At 47.4% G+C, this 17,940-nt stretch overlaps 1 protein-coding gene and 1 long non-coding RNA gene across 3 annotated transcripts in view; one reads left to right on the plus strand and one right to left on the minus strand.

Annotated features, from left to right (window-relative positions):
• Positions 1-11,164, minus strand: part of CLIC4 (chloride intracellular channel 4) — a 98,145-nt gene extending 86,981 nt beyond the window's left edge. For both annotated transcript variants that reach the window (XM_005544411.3, XM_005544412.4), the window contains exon 1: positions 10,932-11,164. In XM_005544411.3, the coding sequence (XP_005544468.1) occupies positions 10,932-11,003 (72 nt within the window). In that variant the 5' untranslated portion in view covers positions 11,004-11,164. The remainder of the gene's footprint in view (positions 1-10,931) is intronic.
• A 141-nt stretch (positions 11,165-11,305) lies between these two features.
• LOC135966913 (uncharacterized) lies at positions 11,306-17,252 on the plus strand. Its single transcript, XR_010580634.1, has 2 exons — positions 11,306-11,376; positions 11,565-17,252. It is a non-coding gene; the product is annotated as an uncharacterized lncRNA (long non-coding RNA).
• Positions 17,253-17,940: the final 688 nt, after the last annotated feature.

A 17,940-nucleotide genomic window follows, 5' to 3' on the forward strand; every position in this document is an offset into this window, starting at 1 on the left:
TAAGAAATACAAAAAAAAACTAGCCGGGCGAGGTGGCGGGCGCCTGTAGTCCCAGCTACTCGGGAGGCTGAGGCCGGAGAATGGCGTAAACCCGGGAGGCGGAGCTTGCAGTGAGCTGAGATCCGGCCACTGCACTCCAGCCTGGGTGACAGAGCGAGACTCCGTCTCAAAAAAAAAAAAAAAAAAAAAAAAAATTTAAGATACTCCTAGTCTACATTTGATACAATTTCCAAATACAGTATTATTTATCTGCATTAAGTTGTCACTTTCATAAATTAGACTAATACATTATCCTGCCTTTTTTTCTTTAATTTTGTTTTTGTGGTTTTATTTTAAATAAAGGAAAAAAAAAAGAAACCATATAAGGCTAATTATATGGATAGTTCTTTTCTTTTCTTTTTTTTTTTTTTTTTTTTTAAAGAGACAGGATCTCCATCTGTCACCCAGGCCAGAGTGCAGTGGCACAATCATAGGTCACTGCAGCCTCAAACTTCTCGACTCAAGTGATCCTCCGGCCTCAGCCTGCCAAAGCTAGGTCCAGAGGTACTCACTACCACTACCAGACCAGACTATTTTTTTTTTTTTTGAGACAGAGTCTTACTCTGTCACCCAGGCTGAAGTGCAGTGGTGTGATCTCAGCTCACTGCAACCTCTGTCTCCCAGGTTCAAGAGATTCTCCCGCCTCAGCCTCCTGAGTAGCTGGGATTACAGGCGTGTACCACCATGCCCAGCTAATTTTTGTATTTTTAGTAGACACGGGGCCGGGAGTGGTGGCTCACACCTGTAATCCCAGCACTTTGGGAGGCCGAGGCGGGCAGATCATGAGGTCAGGAGTTCAAGACAAGCCTGACCAACATGGTGAAACCTCATCTCTACTAAAAATACAAAAATTTAGTTTTTATAGAGATGAGGTCTCACTATTTTGCCCAGGCTATAATTTTATTTTATTTTATTTTTGAGATGGAATCTTTCTCTGTCGCCCAGGCTGGAGTGCAGTGGCACAATCTCAACTCACTGCAACCTTCACCTCCTGGGTTCAAGCAATTCTCCTGCCTCAGCCTCCCAAGTAGCTGGGATTATGGGTTCCCACAACCACGCCCAGCTAATTTTTGTATTTTTAGTAGAGACAGGGATTCACCATGTTGGCCAGGCTGGCCTCAAACTCCTAACCTCGGGTGATCCGCCCACCTCAGTCTCCCAAAGTGCTGGGATTACAGGTGTGAGCCACTGCAGCAAGTCTATGATTGTTATTTCTTATATCTTATACCAATATCTGGAACTGACCACTGAGAGATAAGAGGCAAGTCTCAAAATAAACAATATAATTAAAAGCCACAAGAAAATTCACCAGCTGATGCCCTAAATTACATTTATATGTCTTAAATCATCCTTGGACAATAGGTAACCATGACCTAATGTTACTTTCCTTCAGAAAGTCCCTTCCATTCTCTACACAAGCATCTAAAATGGGCAAACCCATCCTAGCTTACTCCTCTACTTGACCAAAATCTTAACTCATGCCTTAATCACACTTCCCATCCTGCCTACCACATTTTCCTTTTATGGACTCACAATTCCCTATTCAGGAGACATCAGAACACTGAGGCTCCACAGCTCTAATGAAACAGGAAGCGGGAAAAGATGGCTCACCATCCTTCCTTACTGGCTTCTAGGCACCTCTGCAGGCATCTTCCCAAACCAACTGTGACTTTTCGTGACAGCCAGGTTCTTCTCCCAATTGCCTCTTTCCTATCATTATTCATACTGTGTTAAGCTTTTCATGTGCTCGGTCTCCTAGGCTCAAAGCCTCCTGCGTTTTCCCCATTCTAGGCTCCTTTCTCACAGGTTTTTACATTAAACCAAAATCATCAACTTTGGCCTTTGCCAAAAGCAGCATTGTTAGGTCTTCAGGAACAGCTCAGGCAAAAAGTTACAATAATAGGTTTTCATTAACTTCATACTTTACATTCATTTCTGTCTCCTGAATTCACCCCCCGCCCCCAGAAACCTCAAATGAATGGCAAATTTAGATTCAAGGTAATGTTGTCTGAATATTGAGTTAGTTTTTGTTAATTACTAGAACAAAGTCTTCAGCATTGTTTCCTATAGAAAATTTATTTCATTTTTTCTGTTTGAAAAAACAAAGATGGGGGGAGGTCTGAAGCCTGCCCTTGAAACAAAATATAAAGAATTCCCACTTTAAACTGTCAAACAGTCCATCTGTACAATCCATTTGCACCTTTCCAAGTGCCACTGAAAAGTTATTGGATACACAGCAATCCAAAAAAATAGGAAAGTATGGGGAGAATGAAAAAGGCTAGGACAATGTATACATTAACAAAAACCCAAGTTAGGTTTTAAAAGTCTCTTCTTCAACTTTTAAATAACCTGTCTCCCTGGCACTACGGATCTGAATCACTCCTGGTTCCTTCTTACGTATCAATCTACCAATTGTTTCCTGCATGAGGAGTTTCCAAATGATGTCAAAACTCACATTCCCATTCTTGGCTATTCCAAACCCACCTATTCACCTCCTTTTTTCAAGGTCAAGTTTAAGCCTCCTTCCATCTTTCCCCATATCTCCTAGCCCAACTTAATGTGAGCCACACTTGACTCTTTAAGCATGGACCATCTTGTGTTGTTTTCTTTCCAATAAAATTTGTAAACAGTAAGAAATTAACTGTTTAATAATTTCTTACATCTTCCATAGTACTTAACTCAGTATTAGCACTTAGTTCATGCCGGTACATTCTTTAAGTCATAGTTAATAATAACTAGAAGAGACCTTAGTGATCTAGGCCAAGCCCTTCTTTTATACCTTGCTTATACAAAGTATTCTTGATACTAAGGATTCCACTATTTACTTCTTTTAAAACAGTGGTTCTTAGCCTTGGTTTAGGAATTTCCAGAAAAAAAGCCTCACATTATAATTTTTACTGTAATTTCAAGGATTTACAGAACCCCCTGATCCTACTAACAGAGCCTACATTTAAAAATAATATACTATTATCGATGACAAAAGGTGTTTTACTCTGTGTCAAGCACTCTTCCTAAAGCTTTACATAGGATGGTATACGGTTAAACCACACTTGCCAGCCTCTCTTACAGATGAAGCTATGTGACTAAGTTCTCTCCAGTAGAATGTGACCAGAAGTAACAGGTAGAACTTCTGAGCTGCAGCCCTCAAGATGTGCTTCCTCCATATTTTCCACCCCCCACTGGCAGCAGACAGTACTTGTCAGCCACCAACTTCGACAACTCAGAAGAGGACAATGCTCTGGGCGTTAGTGGACAAATAAGCTAGAAAGAGCCCGGGTCCCTTAATGACTGTGAGGAGGAAAGCCACCCTAACATCGAAGACATTCTCCTGGACTGAAGGGTAAGAAATAAATTTCCATCTTATTTGAACCATTGTTTGTGGGGAGATAACTTATTACAGCAACTTAAACTACCCTAACTAATATGCACAGATTAACAGTTTTAATCTCCTCAGTAACCATATAAAACTGTTATTATTATTATTATTATCCTGATATTAGAAGTTAGGAAACTGAAGCACTGAGAGCTTAAAAACTTGCCTGACACACTAGAAGCCAGATTCAAGTCAAGCAGTCTGGCTCCAGAGTCCATGCACATTAGGAACCTCTGCCAAATATCTCAAAAGAAACAGACTCTTATGTGTTATGCCACTCTGCACCAGATTAACTTTTTACAGCCACCACCCCAATCCCAGCAGCTTGGTGACTACTTGCCGTCCCAATTCACAGTGGCATGGCAACAAGTTTATTCCAGCCCATAAAATTCCAGCCCATAAAACTGAACTCTGCAAAGGGATTAATTTCTGTTTTCTGGTTTGGTTGTTTTTGAGACAGAGTCTTGCTCTTGTCCCTCAGGCTGGAGTGCAATGGCACGATCTCGGCTCACTGCAACCTCTGCCTCCCGGGTTCAAGCGATTCTCCTGCCTCAGCCTCCCGAGTAGCTGGGATTACAGGCAGCCGCCACCACGCCTGGCTAATTTTTGTATTTTTAGTAGAGATGGGGTTTCACCATGTTGGCCAGGCTGGATGGAGAAACCCCGTCTCTACTACCCTCACTTGTGGTTCAAAAGTTGATATTTAGTTTTACCCAAACAAAAATCTTGGTTCCCCAAATTCTGGACATAGCCAACAAGAAACACTAGTAAATATATAAAAGACTGGTGCGGTGGCTCATGCCTGTAATCCCAGCACTTTGGGAGGCCGAAGAAGGCGGATCACTAGGTCAGGAGTTCAAGACCAGCCTGGCCAACATAGTGAAACCCTGTCTCTACTAAAAGTACAAATTAGCTCCCCATCTCTACCAAAAATACAAGAAATTAGCTGGCCATGGTGGCAGGCGCCTGCAATCCCAGCTACTCGGGAGTCTGCGGCAGGAGAATCGCTTGAACTCAGGAGGCAGAGGTTGCAGTGAGGCAAGATTGTGCCACTGCACTCCAGCCCAGGTAACAGTGTGAGACTCCATCTCAAAAAAAACAAAACAAAACAAAACAAAAAAAAACTGGAAGTATTAAATAATGGATAAAAAAAGACGTGAGTAGATAAAATTACATTGGGTTTGGAGATTGGAGGCTAGAGAAAACAGGATGAAGAACCATGTTCTGACACTGCAACCATCGGGATCTCAGTAAGTGGTTTCTAATTCCAAAGCATGGTAGAGACATATATTGACAACAAAATGCTCGAAAACAGAATTCTCTGAAAGAAGGGAGCAATCTCATTTCAAACATTTGGCATCCTCTTAAGTTGCAGGCACTCTGAATCATATGCACACCCCATCCCCAAAGAATTTACTGTCTATCTAGTAGGGGAGATCTGCATATAAATATATATTCATACAAAAATTAAACACAACTAGCATTTATTTGCTCACTGTGTACTAGACATTGTTCTAAGATTGTTGCATACTACATATATTAATTTAACCCATAGGAATGTTCTACTAATATCCCAACTGTGCAGATGTGGCACAGAGAGGTTTAAGTAATGTATCCTCAGATACACAATTAGTAACTGGACATATTGGATTAGAAACCCAGGCAGTAGGCCTGATGCGATGGCTCATGCCAGCAATCCTAGCACTTTGGGAGGCCAAGGCGGGCAGATCACCTGAGGTCAGGAGTTCGAGACAAGGCTGACCGACATGGAGAAACCCCGTCTCTGCTAAAAATACAAAATTAGCCAGGCATGGTGGCGCACGCCTATAGTCCCACTCAGGAGGCTGAGAGGCAACAAGAGCGAAACTCTGTCAAGAAAGAGAGAGAGAAAGAGAGAAAGAGAGAAAGAGAGAGAGACAGAGAGAGAGAGAGAGAGAGAAGGAAAGAAAGAAGGAAAGAAGGAAAGAAGGAAGGAAGGAAGGAAGGAGGAAGGAAGGAAAGAAGGAAGGAAAGAAGGAAGGAAGGAAGGAAGGAAGGAAGGAAGGAAGGAAGGAAGGAAGGAAGGAAGGAAGGAAGGAAGGAAGGAAGGAAGGAAGGAAGGAAAGAAAGAAAGAAAGACCGACCAACCAACCCAGGCAGTAGTCAGATTATAAGGGACCTTATGCCCTTGCTAAAAGGTCAGAAATATACCGTATCTGGGCCGGATGCAGTGGCTCACGCCTGTAATCCCAGCACTTTGGGAGGCCGAGGCAGGCAGATCACGAGTTCAGGAGAACAAGAACATCCTGGCTAACATGGTGAAACCCCGTCTCTACTGAAAAAATACAAAAAAATTAGCCAGGTATGGTGGCAGGCGCCTGTAGTCACAGCTACTGGGGAGGCTGAGGCAGGAGAATGGCGTGGACCTGGGAGGCGGAGCTTGCAGTGAGCTGAGATCGCGCCACTGCACTCCAGCCTGGGCGACAGAGCGAGACTCTGTCTCAAAAAAAAAAGAAAAAAGAAATAAACCGTATCTGTTGCTGGTTCCCAGCTGGAAATATATATACCTACCAGGCTCCTCTGGGTGGAGCAGAGAGCATCTCCACTGTTGAGGATGACTGCCACTGTAAGCCTTTTTTTTTTTTCTCCCTGAGATAGGGTCTTGCTCTGTCACCCAGATTGGAGTGCAGGCACATGATCACAAGCTCACTGCAGCTTTGAATTCCTGGGCTCAAGCAATCCTCCCACCCTCAGCCTCTAGGGCTAGGGCTACCTACGGTCATGGGCCACCAGGCCCAGCTTAGTTACTTACTTATTTACTTGTTTAGAGACAGGGTCTCACCCAAGCTGGAGTGCAGTGGCATGATCACGGCTCACAGCAACCTCTACTTCCCAGGCTAAAGAAATCCTCCCACCTCAGCTGGGACCACAGGCATGTATCACCACACCCAGCCAATTTTTTGTATTTTTTGTAGAGACAGGGTGCCCAGGTTGCCCAGGCTGGTCTCAAACTCCTGAGCCCAAGAGATCTGCCTGCCTCAGCTTTCCAAAGTACTGGGGTGACAGGCATGAGCCACTGTGCCTGACAATCTTTTAAACAGTTTTTGTACAGACAGGGTTTCACCATGTTGCCCAGGCTGGTCTAGAATTCCTGCACTCAAGAGATTCATCCTCCTTGGCCTCCTAAAGTGCTAGGATTACAGGAGTGAGCCATCACAGTCCAGCTGCCTTTTTTACTTTTGGGAGGGCATCCTATCTATCCTCTAGATGTTGAGATTAAAACAAAACAAAAACAAACCAAAAAAACCATCCTGCTGTTATATAGATGACAGTTAATGGGCTCATGGGTGGACAACTCCAAAAACTTCTCACAGGGAAGATAATGTAGCTGTGAGTTCAGTCACACTATTTGAGAAGGTGTTCATCTCTCACTCTTAAATGTAAAGCTCAGTGCTAAACAGGTAGGCTCAAAGCCCCGTTACATCCCTTGGCCTTCCCCCTAGTACCACCACCAAATTTCTAATTTCTATACATGCTATGTGCTTCAACTGTAAAGTTTTCTTCTACAAACTCAGATACCTCTTGGCAGGTTAACACTGTTCAGCATACCACTCTGGACAACCACAGCCTCTGCACACTCACTACTTCTTTTTTTTTTTTTTTTTTTTTTTTTTTGAGATGGAGTCTCACTCTGTCGCCCAGGCTGGAGTGCAGTGGCACCATCTCGGCTCACTGCAACCACCACCTCCAGGGTTCAAGCAGTTCTCCTGCCTCAGTCTCTCTAATAGCTGGGATTACAGCCATGTGCCACTGTGTGTGGCTAATTTTTGTATTTTTAGTAGAAATAGGGTTTTGCCATGTTGGCCAGGCTGGTTTCAACCTCAAGTGATCCACCCGCCTCTGCCTCTCAAATGGCTGGGATTACAGGAGTGAGCCACCACACCCGGCCCACTGCTTTCAAAATAACTATATTTACAAGGGTATTTCCCCCATTTGCATTTCCCACACATAGGTTTTGAGAAGAGAACAAGAATGCCGTTTACCACATTTTACCTGTCCTTTTTTTCCCTTTCGAACAAACTGGTCTAGGGGCCAAGCACAGAGGCTCAAGCCTGTAATCCCAGCACTTTGGGAGGCCAAGGCGGGCACATCACTGAAGGTCAGGAGTTTGAGACCAGCCTGGCCAATATGGTGAAACCCGGTCTCTACTAAAAATACAAAAATCAACCAGGCGTGGTGGTGCATGCCTGTAGTCCCAGCTCCTCGGGAGGCTAAGGCAGAAGAATCACTTGACCCGGGAGGCAGAGGGTGCAGTGAGCCGAGGTCGCGCCACTGCACTCCAGCCAGGGAAACAGAGACACCATCTCAAAAACAAACAAACAAACAAACCTATCTATATCAGTGCAAAGTTCTGCTATGTTGAATCACTGGGTAGCAGAAAACATTTCACAAATGAAGTAAATAAGGCTTAAAAAGTGAAAACAAACTACCTAGGGTAACCCAACAAAGGAGTAAAAAACTGTGACTTGAACCCTGATTCTCTGCCAGCAAGCCCAATGAGAAAGGCTTACAACTAGTGGTAGGAAGGATGATTTTCAGTGGTTCACAACACAAATATGAAAAACAGAAAGGGTATGCAAGTGACTCAAGTTTGGAAAACTGCACCACGCCCCTCTGCTATTCTCACTGAAAGATGAAATTAATAGTAAGCAGGGCATTAAGCACTGATCTCTTCCTAATTCAGATACTTCATTTTTCTTGTCTTCTTTGATTAGCTCCTCCAATAGAATGCTGAATAGAGCCGTAACTGATAATAGCTTTATCTTTTTTTTTTTTTTTGAGACTAAGTCTCTCTCTGTCACCCAGGCTGGAGTGCAGTGGCTTGATCTCGGCTCACTCCAACCTTTGCCTTCCGGGTTCCAGCAATTCTCATGCCTCAGCCTCCCGAGTAGCTGGGCCCACCACCATGCCCGCCTAATTTTTCCATTTTTAGTAGAGATAGGGTTTCACCCTGTTGGCCAGGCTGGTCTCAAACTCCTGGCCTCAAGTGATCTTCCCATCTCAGCCTCCCAAAATGCTACAGCTGTGAGCCACCTCGCCCGGCCCGATAGTAGCTTTATCTTATTCTAAGTTTAACACTGTTCTAAAGTTTCACCATTGAGTATCATGTTGTACAGATTATTCATGATGCACTTTTTTTTAGTTTATGGAAATTCCTTCTTATTCCTCAGTAAAAAAAATTTTTTTTTTTTGAGACCGAGTCTCGCTGTGTCCCCCAGGCTGCAGTGCAGTGGCGCAATCTCAGCTCACTGCAGGCTCTGCCTCCAAGGCTCACGCCATTCTCCTGCCTCAACCTCCCGAATAGCTGGCATTACAGGCGCCCGCCACCAAGCTCGGCTCATTTTTTGTATTTTTAGTAGAAACGGGGTTTCACCGTGTTACCCAGCATGGTCTCGATCTCCTGACCTCGCGATCCGCCAGCCTCGGCCTCCCAAAGTGCTGGGATTGCAGGCGTGAGCCACTGCGCCCAGCCCTCAGTAAAAATTTTTAAACTCATCTCTGGTCCACTCGTTTCCCTTCTCAATGCTGCTTTCCACCCACCACCCTTCCTTTCTTTTTTTTTTTTTTTTTGAGATGGAGTATTGCTCTGTTGCCCAGGCTACAGTGCAGTGGCACAATCTCGGCTCACCACACCCTCTGCCTCCCGGGTTCAAGCAATTCTCCTGCCTCAGCCTCCCGAGTAGCTGGGACTACAGGTGCCCGCCACCACGCCCAGCTAATTTCTGTATTTTTGGTAGAGATGGGGTTTCACCATGTTGGCCAGGATGGTCTCAATCTCCTGACCTCGTGATCTGCCCGCCTCAGCCTCCCAAAGTGCTGGGATTACAGGCGTGAGCCACTGCGCCCAGCCTCCTTCCTTTCTTATATTTCAGGTTCCTTCCTACATTCTATGCACCTCAAAGTACTGTATCTGCCACTCCAAGTAACCGAAACTCTGATATTTTGGGGGTTCTATACCTGTCTGCTGTTTCAGTTCCCTGGACCAAAAAAAAAAAAAAAATCGAAAATTGACATTTGAAAGAAAATCCTAAGGCAAACTTTGTTTCAATCATTACTGAAGACTGCAGAAGTAACTGCAGATTATTTCTTCTCTCCATCTCTTTTGCTTGAGACAGGGTCTTGTTCTGTCTCCAAGGCTGGAGTGCAGTGGTGCGACGTGGGCTCACTGCAGCCTCGACCTCCCGGGCTCAAGCGACTCTCCCACCGCAGCCTTCCAGAGTAGTACAGGCGAGCAACATCGCTCCCAGCTAATTTTTGTATTTTTTTGTAGAGACGGGGTTTCGCCATCTTGTTCAGGCTGGACTCGAACTTTTGAACTCAAGTAATCCTCCCACCTCGGCCTCCGAAAGTGCTGCGATTGCAGGCGTGAGCCACCGCGCCCTGCCCTTCTCCATCTCTTAAACACACCCTGAAATGTCCTTTCTTTAAAGTAAAAACTCGGGGGGAAAAAAGAACCCAATAGTTCTAGATGACCATTTACTTTCTAGTATGTTGCCTAGCTCTGAATGAGCCTGGCTTTTTAAGTCGCTGGAAGAATCTCAAAGTGTTTTTTTAAGTTTTGAAGAAAGGAGCTGGATCCAGATGTTTATAACTTCGACTCTCTTTGGCTAAAATGAAAAGTATTAAAGAGAAAAGGAAAGGAAGAGGGGTAGTATGTGTAAGCAAGTAAGTTCCAGGACATGAAAGCTGAAGACACAAGAAGGGAAAACCAACCCTTTAAAGCCCAAGCAAGTTAAGAATTCTCTCCCTCAATTTCTTTCAAAACAAAAGGGCACACACAAGCCTTCCCGAAGCAGCAACGCCGGGGGGAGAAGCCAAAATTGTTACATCATACAGAACACTCCGCGCTTGAGAAACGAGAAAGCCAATAAATGCCCAAGACAGAAAAACACAAGTTAGGAATCTCGGTCTTTTCCGAAGGTCCAAGAGCACCTGCTCGTTAGAAAATTTGTTTAAGATTGCATCGAAAATTAAAGTTTCCGTTTCAGATCAGTGGGGAGCAAATGTTTTTTCAAAAAAGCGTTCAAAGAAGTTCGTTTGAAAGCTCATCGGGCGGCCGACTGCAGGTCGGGCTCCGGGCGACGGCGGAGCCGAGCGCTGGGGAGCGGGTGGGGCCGGGCCCCGCGCCCGGGCGGGGGTGGTGACAGGACCCGCGCGCGCCCGGCGCTGGGGCCCCGGGGCAGGCAAGTCCCGCCCGCGGGCTCTTCCCGACCCACCCGGGCGCGGGACGCTGGTCCGGCGTCCGCCAGAGCCCGCGCGGTTGGAGACGGTGGCCGCCGCCCGGGTCCCCACCCCGGACCCCTCGACGGGCCCTCGGAGGCGGGAAGGCGCCGGCGGCCCCCAGACAATGGGCCGGGGACGCGGGAGCCCGCAGCGGGACGGGTACTGGCGCCGAGCGGGGGCGCCTCGGGACGCCTCTTCCCGCAGCCAGGAGGGCGCCGGGGGCTCGGCCAGGCGGGACCGCGAGGCGAGCGCTCACCTTGACGAAGAGCTCGATGAGGGGCTCTTTGTCCTCCTCCTTCAGCCCATTCAGCGGCATCGACAACGCCATGGTCGGCTCGGCTAGGCTCCGCCAACAGCGACGGCTGCTGCTGCTGCTTGCTCCGGGACTGCTCCGGCTGCCGGTTCCCGCCGCGCTGCTCGCTGGACTGTCCGGCGTCGAGCTGGCCACAGCTTCGGCTCCTCAGCACCGCCCCACGCCCCGCGCGCGACTCTGAGGCAGCCGCAGCCCGAGCCGCTTCAAACGGCGGGGCGGGGCGGGGCGCCGGGGGCGGGGCCTCGGGCTGTAGGCGGGGCCAAGGCTCGGCGCCTTGGGACTCAGGGGAAAATAACGCGGCAGGAGCACGGGGGCGTGGCCTCGGGCGGGGAAGGCGGTGGGACCGCTCCGGAGCCGACGAAAGGACCACTGAGACGCCTCGAAGCTGGTAGGAGGCGTGGCCTGTGGGGAGGGCGGGGCTTTGGTGGGCGGTACAAAGCGCAGGCTCGGGCGGGCTGGACCCGGGTACGCTTCTCCAGGGGGCCGGTGGGCGGGGGGACGCGCCGGGGCGGGGGGGGGGGGGGGGGGGGGAGGAATTCCCCAGGGGCCCGAGCCTGACACTGCCTCCCGCCGCAGCGCCTGCGCGTCCTCTGCAGCTGCTACTGGTGCTGTGCCAGGTGACCTCATCCCTCGGCCGGCCTGAGGAAGCGAGGAGGCGCCTCCCACCCACTCCCCCGCTGCAGCACCCCAGGACTCATCGCCCTTTCCCGCAGCGGCCACCTCCCCAACTCCCTCTATTACGCCGAGTTGCCTTTTCCAAGACAACTTACCGGAAAGTTTTCATCGCCTGGGGAACACCTTTTTTTTCTGCCTCTGACTTCGTTTTTGCCTTTGACGCTCCTGATCGTTTCGATCTTGGCAGCCGGCGTATTCACAAATATTTATGAAACCTTACTGTGTTTCTGGCTCTGAGCTACCCCTTGGAGAGTAACAATTCCCAGAGCTCACGATCTTGAACTGCAATTTCTGTGCCTGCAGGCCACTAAGGACTCCCAAGTCGTTGTCCATCTTGTTCCCCACTGCCCACACCCATTTCTTCCCCCTGCTCACCTGGCAAATTTGAGTGTGCATCAGAATCACCTGGGTGCTACACGCAGCCCCGCTTTATGTGTTTCCCAGATCCTCTGGGAAAAAGAGAAATCCACATCTTAGCAAGCACCAGCACAATTCTGAAGTAGGTGGTCCACAAACCAGTTAAACTGCGCTGGGATTTAAGCCCCCGAGGGCAAGAGCTGTGCTTGCCTAGAGATTGTAGGCACCTAGTCCCGGTTTGCTGCCTTTGAGTGCCTGGGGCAAATTTCACCTCCTCTGGAAGCAATTACTTGTGCCCTTTTCTGATTTTCCGTAATACTTGACTCACAGCTACTCCTCCCAACTTCCCAGGTTGGGCTAAATAGTGAGTTCCAGAAGGCCCAGACATGGGAGGTTTGTTTCCATATCCTCGGTGCCTAGCACATATCAGAATGTTTGAACAAATTGTATGTAGGCATGAAAACACAGTGAAACTTGCAACAACTTCTTCTGCCACCCCAAAGCAAGTTGTTCAGATTTTCTCATAGAGGTTCCATGAAAGAGCCAGTGTATCCCAGTGGTCAAGAACACATGCTCTGGAGTCTGACTATTTAAGTTCAAATCCGACAAGGCAATGTCCTTAAAACCCCTAAGCCTCAGTTTCATTATCTAGAAGTGGGCGGGGCTAATTACTGATTCTTGCCTTACCATATGTTCTGCTTGGTCAGTATGGCTGTTACCTGCATTGAGACTTATTCTGTCCCTACCACCCCTGCAGGCTAGAATGTGGCATCATATTCTACTCTCTCTATGCCCGGCTAGTTCATTGAAAATAAATAAAAAATAAATTCCAGAGGCTCCCCTTAGATGGGGGCTTCAACCATGAAAATCCTGAAGTGACTGACCGGACTCTGGACTGAACCCAGTGTTAATTTTTCATAGAATCATGAACTGAAGCAAAGTTTCCATCCAGAATCCACCCTCTCTGCCCTACCAAAAAGTAACCAAATGGTGAATCAGCTCAAAGCAGATCTAAGCCAAAAAACAATTCAGCAGAAACTCAATGTGCCTGAGAATTGATCAAACTGAGGCCAGGCACAGTGGCTCATGCCTGTAATCCCAACACTTTGGGAGACCGAGGCGAGTGGATCACCTGAGGTCAGGAGTTCGAGACCAGCCTGGCCAGCATGGCGAAACCCCGTCTTTACTAAAAATACAAAAATTAGCCGGACATGGTGGCACGTGCCAGTAATCCTAGCTACTCAGGAGGCTGAGGCAGGAGAATCGCTTGAACTGGGGAGGAGAAGGTTGATGTGAGCTGAGACCATGCCACTGTACTCCAGCCTGGGCGACAGAGTGAGATCAGTCTCAAAAAAAAAAAAAAAAAAATTGAGTTAGAGGTAGCAAATATTCCCGGTGGTGAGTTGCCTGTCACAGGCTCCAACTGGCCTCACAGCACCAGGGTATGGAAGGAGGAGCAGACCAGAGTCCTTTAGGCTTCATTGACTAAACACAGATCTTAGCTGGGAGGAAGCCAGTGACATTCTCCTCCACAGAGCCCTGAAGTGATGATGATCTCCTGGGCTCCTCCTACCCAACAGAAAGCCCCCCAGGAAGAGGCTCAGACCCAGAGCCTGTGCTTAGAAACCTAGTCACAGTCACACCTACAGTTTCCCAAGTTCCGCCCTCATGTGGCTCCCATGGATGGGCAGAGTCAGTCCTGGGAGTGGGTGAAAGGGAAAGAGGATGTTTATGCAGGGGAGGCACCCTAAGCACATTGCAGTCAAGTCTCCTCTTCCAATTTTGAAATGCATGCCTGTTTTACATTCTTTACTCAGGCTTGTTTTTATGGCACACAGAAATCTTGAAGATGGGTGGAGACATGTTGTCTCCTCCCACACACCCCTCTGACCTCATCTCCTACCATTCTCCCCTTTGCTCTCCACCCCAGCTGCACTGGCCTCCTTTCTAGTCCTTGAATATGCCAAGCACACCGTGGCCTCAGGGACTTTGCACTTGCTCTTCCCCCTCTCTGGAATAGTCTTCGCCCAGAATTTCTGCAACTTCACTTCCACTCCCTTACTTCCTTTGGCTCTTTGCTCAAATATCATCTATGTCATTGTCTCAGAGAGCTCTCCCCAAATACTATTCTGTGCAACGTTGCAAGTTGCTATCTTTCACTCCACCTTCCACTTTATCTCTCTTCATAACACTTATAACCCTCTGATATATATCTACCTATTTATCTGCTTATTGTCTCTCTTTCCCCGCTAGAACATAAATGCCATAAGGGCAGGGATTTTTGGTTTTCTTTATGGCTATATTCCTGGCTCAGAAGACAGATCATGGTACACGATAAAAACTTATGGAGTGGGCTGGGTGCAGTGACTCACACCTATAATCTCAGCACTTTGGGAGGCCAAGGTTGGTGGATCACCTGAGGTCAGGAGTTTGAGACCAGCCTGACCAACATGGAGAAACCCCATCTCCACTAAAAATACAAAATTAGCCAGGCGTGGTGGTGCATGCCTGTAATCCTAGCTCTTTGGGAGGCTGAGACAGGAGAATCTCTTGAACCTGGGAGGCGGAGGTTGCAGTAAGCCGAGATCGCGCCATTGCACTCCAGCCTGGGCAACAAGAGCGAAACTCTGTCTCAAAAACAAAAACAAAAACAAAAACAAACTTATGGAGTGAGTGACTGCACGATGTTTATCCTATGGTTTCATGTACCCTTGACATACCATTTGGACTGTCATGCTCTTCCAGTCTGGGAAGCCAGGTGGTTTGTGTTTATGACTGCCACTTCACAGGGGGTCAGTAAGCCTCCTCCGAGGACACACTTTCCTCCTTCCACTTCTAACTCTGTGGTGCTGCTCACTGACTGTCTCAGCCCAGTGTGCTGCAATTTCAGCAGGAGAACGAGCTGCTAGGCACATGGACTCTGGGGCCACACTGCCTGGGGTTCCAATCCTGCCTCTGTTATTTACTAACTCAGGATACTTACTTAACCTCTCTGTGCTTCATTTTGTCATCAGTAAAAATGGATCTAAATTAGTATCATTTTCGCATCTGCAAACATGGATCTAAAATTAGTACCTATTCATATTTAATAGGATCATTGATAAATTAGTCTATGTTAAGAGCTTGGATGGTAAGTGCTCTGTAGATACTAGCTGTTGGTATTATTCCCATCTGTCCATATTCTTGACCAGTCACTGAGCTCCCCCACTACACGCCAGACACCTAGCTGGGCGCGTTCATATCCAATCATATTTATTCATCATGATCTTGCAAAGCTTAATTTTTTTTTTTTTTTTTTTGAGATGGAGCCTCACTCTGTCACCCAGGTTGGAGTGCAGTGGCACAATCTCATCTCACTGCAACCTCCACCTCCCAGGTTCAAGAGATTCTCATGTCTCAGCCTCCCAAGTAGCTGGGATTACAGGCATGTGCCATCATGCCCGGCTAATTTCTGTATTTTTAGTAGAGATGAGGTTTTGCCGGCCGGGCGCGGTGGCTCAAGCCTGTAATCCCAGCACTTTGGGAGGCCGAGGCGGGTGGATCACGAGGTCAGGAGATCGAGACTATCCTGGCTAACATGGTGAAACCCCGTCTCTACTAAAAATACAAAAAACTAGCCGGGCGTGGTGGCGGGCGCCTGTAGTCTCAGCTACTTGGGAGGCTGAGGCGGGAGAATGGCGTGAACCCGGGAGGCGGAGCTTGCAGTGAGCCGAGATCACGCCACTGCACTCCAGCCTGGGAGACACAGCGAGACTCCGTCTCAAAAAAAAAAAAAAAAAAAAAAAGAGATGAGGTTTTGCCATGTTGGCCAGAGTGGTCTCAAATTCCTGACCTTAAGTGATCCACCCACCTCGGCCTCCCAAAGTGCTGGGATTACAGGCATGAGCCACTATGCCCAACATTGCAAGGCATAATTTTCATTGTCCTCATTTTACAAATAAGGAAACTGAGGGCCAGGCACGGTGGCTCATGCCTGCAATCTCAGCACTTAGGGAGGCCGAGGCAGGTGGATCACTTGAGGCCAGGAGCTCGAGACCAACCTGGCCAACATGGTGAAACCCCATCTCTACTAAAAATACAAAACTTAGCTGGACATGGTGGTGCACACATGTAATCCCAGCTACTCCAGAGGCAGAGACACAAGAATCACTTGAACCTGGGAGGTGGAGGCTGCTATGAGCCGAGATCGCACCACTGCACTCCAGCCTGGGTGACAGAGCGAGACTGTCTCAACAACAACAACAAGAACAATTAAAACCACCAGGAAACCGAGGATCACAGGACAACTAACCACGAGTCATTCAACTGGGGAGATGGTGGAGCTAGGATTCAAACCACAGCTCTCCAGGAGCCTATGTTTCTCTTCACTACACTGTATACTAAGTCAGCACGGGAAAAGGTAGGCTCCTACCCATTCTTCAAGGCTCAACTCAAATATCCATCTGCCTTAAGAAGCTTCCTTCCACCATGCAGAGGGAGTTAGCCTTCCTTCCTCTTACCAATCTGCAGCATTGGTCTGGATTCTACATCACCTATCAGGGAAGTAAGGGTGGTGTTGCGGTTCTCAATATGGGCTTCCCCTAGCAAACTGCCAGACTCCCAGATTGGGCAAGTTATGATACCTAACCCAAATAAGTTTCCTCTGAAGCACTGGCATTGGTGATATGGTGGTGAGCATAGCTGCCTTCCAAGTAAGTTTCCTCATTGCTTCAGAAGGAAATGCAGTAGTCTGCTCTTATCTGCAGGGGACTATATTTTAAGACCCCCCCCCGTGGATGCCTGAAACCATGGATAGTAATAACCCTATATATACGGTACTGTGTTTTTTCATATGTGCATACCTATGAGAAAGTTTAACTTATAAATTAGGCACAGCAAGAGAGGAATGACAATACTACTAATAAAATAGAACAACTGAGTAAAATAAGGATTACTTAAACACAAGCACTGAGATACCTCCATAGCTGATCTGATAACCGAGAGAGCTATGAAGTGACTAATGAGCCCAAAGTGTAGACAGTGTAGGGATGCTGAACAAAGAGGGAAGATTCCATGCCAGGGTGGGATGGAGTAAGATGGCATAAGATTTCATCATGTTCTGCAGGGCACGGTGGCTCACACCTGTAATCCCAGCACTCTGGGAGGCCGAGGCAGGTGGATCACTTGAGGTTAGGAGTTTGAGACCAGCCTGGCCAACGTGGTGAAACCCCATTTCTACTAAAAATACAAAAAGTAGCTGGGCGTGGTGGCAGGCGCCCGTAATCCCAGCTACTCGGGAGGCCGAGACAGAAGAATCGCTTGAACCCAGGAGGCAGAAGTTGCAGTGAGCCGAGATTGTGCCATTGTACTCCAGCCTGGACAACAACAGCGAAACTCTGTCTCAAAAAAAGAAAAAAAAGATTTCATCATGCTCCCCAGAATGGCATGCAACTTATTTTTTATTTATTTTTTTAATAGGAGAAAAGGCATACAAATTTACTTAACATGCATACACAGGAACCTTCAGAATGAAGACCCAACTTCCCCATGAATTATAGAAGCTTATGTATCATCTTGAGGTCATAGAAAGAATGGGAGCTTGCATCCTGGTAAAACAGGCTATAGGAAGGGGAAGAAGTATTCTGTTGAGGGGCAAAGAATGATTTGATGGGGGAACAGGGATTAACTTGTAAGTAGTTTTCTTTGGAATTTAAATGATCCTTGGAGACAGTCATTATCCTCATAAAGAGACCTGTTCAGGTGTGGTCACATCTTAGTCTTCTTTTCTATATCACAAGATATAAGTTTAGCTTTCAGGGCCACAGTTCAGGAACCCTCTAAAGGAACTGCATAAACAAGGCACAAGGCCAGTCTTTTTAAGGGGCATTTATCAGTTCTATAAAGTCTATTTCAATTCCTCAAAGCAGTTTGCTCATATTTT

The sequence above is a fragment of the Macaca fascicularis genome, chromosome 1 (assembly GCF_037993035.2).
Source record: "Macaca fascicularis isolate 582-1 chromosome 1, T2T-MFA8v1.1".
Classification (NCBI taxonomy): Eukaryota; Metazoa; Chordata; class Mammalia; order Primates; family Cercopithecidae; genus Macaca; species Macaca fascicularis.